We start from the raw sequence: 4,134 nt of genomic DNA, 5'->3' as shown, positions 1-4,134 counted from the left end.
TGAACATGGTTAGTTAGAATTATCCCTTTTCCCAGACTCCCACATGGTGATCCCACCTAGAAGTCAGAGACAAAGGGTACATGCACTGACCCAGAGAGAAAAGGCATAGAGATAAGAACAAAATCATTTCTCCACTGAGATGCTGAAGTGACATTCCTAAGATATGGGTCTGATCATGCTAGGTCTTACTCTTGCACCAAAATGCCTCTGGGAAAAAATAGAAATTCTTCTGTTCAACATTTAATTGTGTTAATGAGAAAGCCTGAAATTATATATATATATATATATATGTATATATATATATGTATGTATGTATATGTGTGTGTATAAAATATAAAATGAAAGTATCATTTATATCAACAGATATGGTTGTGTCTGTATAGGTTGAGAGAGTGCCTCTACTGAAAAAGAATGACCAGAATTTTAAAATTTAACTCTAAATCTTATCCTAACACTAGGACTCTGAAAGAAGCATTAAGGGACCACACAGTGAAGTCCTTATAGCTAACATTGGAAAAAAATTATTCCAAATTAAGCTTATCTACCCAGATTCAGTCCCATTTTTAGGTTTACATTTTGAATTAGGTGTACAATCTGTCCCTTATTTCCCTGTGGCAAGTCACCACAGAGTTATCAGTCTCAGCCTCTAGTTTATCTGTAGAGCAGGGATTATGTTAGGCATAGTCTAATCCAGGGTTGGAATTTAGGGGGCATTAAATGTAGGCCTAGAGTATTAGAACTTAAAATATTAAAAAATTCCCAAAAAGGAGAGTCTAGGCCAAGAGTGCTTGGGATCTATAATGGGAATGAAAATTTGGAAGATCTTCCCTGCCCCTAGGCTAAAGTGCACCTGAAGCCTGGGGTGGGAGGCTTGTTTTTCAGTAGATACTTTTTGATTGGCCAGTGGGTCAATAAGGTTGTTACATTCTCTGAGCCAGGAGAAGGCTATATAAGCCCTGATGTGAGGCTTTGTTTTGGGGGCTCACTTTGAGAAGTGTTCTGTGATTTGATGTGGATTCTGGGAAGCCGTTGTCCAGGGCTTCCCCCCCTCTTCCCCCCCCCCCGCTTTGAAAAACCCAGATGTTGACTGGGTATGGATGTAATGGTTGGACAATTTGGAAATCTGTCTACTTGATCTGTTTCTGTCTTGATAATTCTGCCTGTATACTTTGAAGTTCAGGGTGCTGACCTTTTTCCCCTGACCAAGGTAAACGATATATGTCTGACTGATTAAAGTAAGCTTGTTAACCCATTTTGAGTTGCTTTCCTTTATCAAAGCAGATCCAAGAACCTGTGGTGGCAGCAAATCCTGAGGATGCTTGGGGTGCTTGCTGCTACAGGATCTGATAATGATAATAATATATTGTATTACAATTATTATTGTATTATGAATTACAATTAATATATCACAATAATATATTGTATATACATGCTTGTGTATAGAGTATTTTTAAGGTATATAAAGTAATATCTTTATAGTAAAGTTATGAGAATAATTATACAGGCATACTTATTTCACATATGGGGAAATAGGGTCAGAGATAATATTATGTTAAGAGCTCAGAGGCCAGAAGGTCTCAAAGAGAGGGAAAAGAGTGAGGGTTTGGGTTGGTAGTTGTGCTGTCTCTTGTTTGAGAGAGGCATTTCTGTTATTGCTAGCTGAAACCTTTCTCATCATTTTCTCTATTGTTTGGAAAGAATTTGATCTTTTTCCCTCACGAGATGAGTGTAATAGAAGAGGAGATAGAAGAAGCAAAACTACTTGAGGAACCAAGGAACCCTAATTTTCAGTTTCTTATTTCTATAGCTATATGATATTTTTGTGGCTCAGAAATTAGGAGAGTTTGGTTTTCCAGAAAAGACTGGTTTTTGACCTTTTTTTTTTTTTCCAAGTATGGGTAGAGGATGGGTGGCTGGTAATGTTGGGATGAAGGGCAACAGGGCTTGAATTCAATTTTCAGTTTAGAAAACCTCTATATCTTATAGCCCCAGAGAATAATGGGCTGTACATCATCCCTAACCTGAAGTCATGGCCACACCTCTATCCAGCTCCACCCACACATTGGAACTATATGATAGGAGCCCATTCAGAGGGAAGCAACTTCCCAGCCTTGGAGTCAACCAGATCCTAAATCATCAGGAGGCAGAGCAGGTGAGGAGAGAAAGCCCAAGAATGGGACTGGCCATTTCAGATTACCCACAAAAGGGGAGGTAGCCGAAAGGATCCTTTGTGGGTAAGGGGTAAGGAGTGGGGACCTGATAGTGGACAAAGGGATGAGTTTAATTACTATAACAAAGAGATAAAGAAAGGGGGAGAGGAGGAGAGGAAGCTGCAGTGCTTTTCTATAGTAGAAGGTTTAAGGGAATTTTTTCAATCCCTTATTACATGGGGAACTTGATTCCTGAAGATATTATGGTAGTTTTACATGCATATTAAAGCAGGGAGAGATTTCTCCTTTTCTAAACTTCAGGTTTCTGAGCAAAACTAGGAAAAAACATCTTTATACCCCAGGAAAAATTTGAAAGTTACTCATTCAGCTCAATATCCCATGAAAAGTCAAGTTGGATTTCTCACAAAATTAATAGCAACATGCCATGAAGGGTGGAATTTGTGGGCACCAAGAATGTGCCTTAATGAGGGTTAGCATTAAAAATTGTCCTTTGTTGCATTTCTCTGAATATTGCAGCCTGGGCAGCAGTATGACTTGTCTACCCTTCATCTGAGGTTTGGGTTTTCTGACACTAATAATAGCTAATAAAAACTAACATTTATATAGTACTTACCATGTTTTGGGCACTGTGCTAAGTGCTTTACTTTTATTATCACATTTGATCCTCACAACAATCCTAAAACGTAGGTGCTTTTTATTCTCCCCATTTTATAGAAATAGAGACTGAGGCAAACAGAAGTTAAGTGACTTGCCCCAGAATCACAGGACAACTAAGTATCTAAGGTCAGATTTGAACTCAGGATTTCCCTGACTCCAGGCCTTGTGCTATATCCTTTTATGATAGTCCTTTTTGGGTTAACATGGTAGTAATCTCTCAGGATAAGGAGATAAGTGGGATAGGAACATAAACCTGTGTTGATTAAATAAGGGCATGGTAAGGACAAGTGGGAGTGGAGATGTGGTGGAGAGAGTTTTGTCTATGAAGGGGTGAGGAGTTGGTATCCCAGAGGAAATTGCATTGTCACTTTTTGCTCCTTCTTTCTGTTGTTCCTGCTCACGTCAAGACCAGATGTTTCATGCTGTGATGTGGACTCTTTTCTTGCTCTTCCTCCTGGACCTGACTAACTTTTCCCAAGCTCTGGACTTCTGGACTTACCATGTGGACAATCCCAAGACCAAAGTTCCAGGAGGAGAACGTCAGTACTGTAATGTGATGATGCGGCAGCGGGGACTGGTTACACGTAGGCACTGCTCGCAATTTAACACCTTCATCCATGAGACAAACAACACTATCATAAACATCTGTGCTAATCCCACTGAGACTTGTGAAAGTTCTAGATGGGTAAAATGTAATGAAAGCTCCCGTGCACTTAAGGTGACATACTGCTTTACCAAGTCTTATGCCTGGCCCCCTAACTGTGGTTACAAGGCAAAGATCTATTTTGCAAATATCAAGGTAATTTGTGTGAATGGACTTCCTGTCTACATGCTCCCATCTTAAACCTCCAATATGGTGACCCCACCCATCTATGTCAACTTTTCCTCTGATTTTCCTCTTTTTTCCTCTCAGCTGTCTAGAAGACCTAGATTTCAACCACCTGCCTGAGTTTCTTACCTTTCCCCTTATTCTGATAAAATACAATCTCCTTAAAGGCAGGGATTACTCCATTTTTGTTTTTGCATCTCCAAGTGCTTGGGCAGCTAGATGGTGCAGTGGATAGAATGCTGGACCCAGAGTCAAGAGGACTTTCTGAGTTAAATCTGGCTTCAGACCTTTCGTAGCTGTGTGACTCTGAAAAAGTCACTTAACTCTGTTTACCTCAGTTCCTCATCTATAAAAAGATCTGGAGAAGGAAATGACACACCACTCCAGCATCCTTGCCAAGAAAACAACAAATGGGGCTATCAAGAGTCAGACAGGGACTGAAAAATCTTAATTGCTTGTTCTCCATTGCTTGGCATA

The 4,134-nt window shown here is 39.8% G+C and overlaps 1 protein-coding gene across 1 annotated transcript; it reads left to right on the top strand.

Annotated features, from left to right (window-relative positions):
• Positions 1-3,255: 3,255 nt before the first annotated feature.
• Positions 3,256-3,672, top strand: LOC138168759 (ribonuclease-like). The gene has a single exon (XM_069097616.1). It carries the CDS (start codon positions 3,256-3,258, stop codon positions 3,670-3,672), a length of 417 nt encoding a protein of 138 aa, XP_068953717.1.
• Positions 3,673-4,134: the final 462 nt, after the last annotated feature.

This window comes from Petaurus breviceps, unplaced genomic scaffold, assembly GCF_028583685.1.
Source record: "Petaurus breviceps papuanus isolate PSGF00001 unplaced genomic scaffold, PetGlider_PUasm1.0 37, whole genome shotgun sequence".
Lineage (NCBI taxonomy): Eukaryota > Metazoa > Chordata > Mammalia > Diprotodontia > Petauridae > Petaurus > Petaurus breviceps.
Note: the sequence above shows the minus strand (reverse complement) of the source record. Positions and strands in the feature narration are given on the sequence as shown.

Excerpts from the sequence above, each read along its gene's own strand:
- LOC138168759 (XM_069097616.1), top strand. The coding sequence starts at position 3,256 with ATGTGGACTCTTTTCTTGCTCTTCCTCCTGGACCTGACTAACTTTTCC.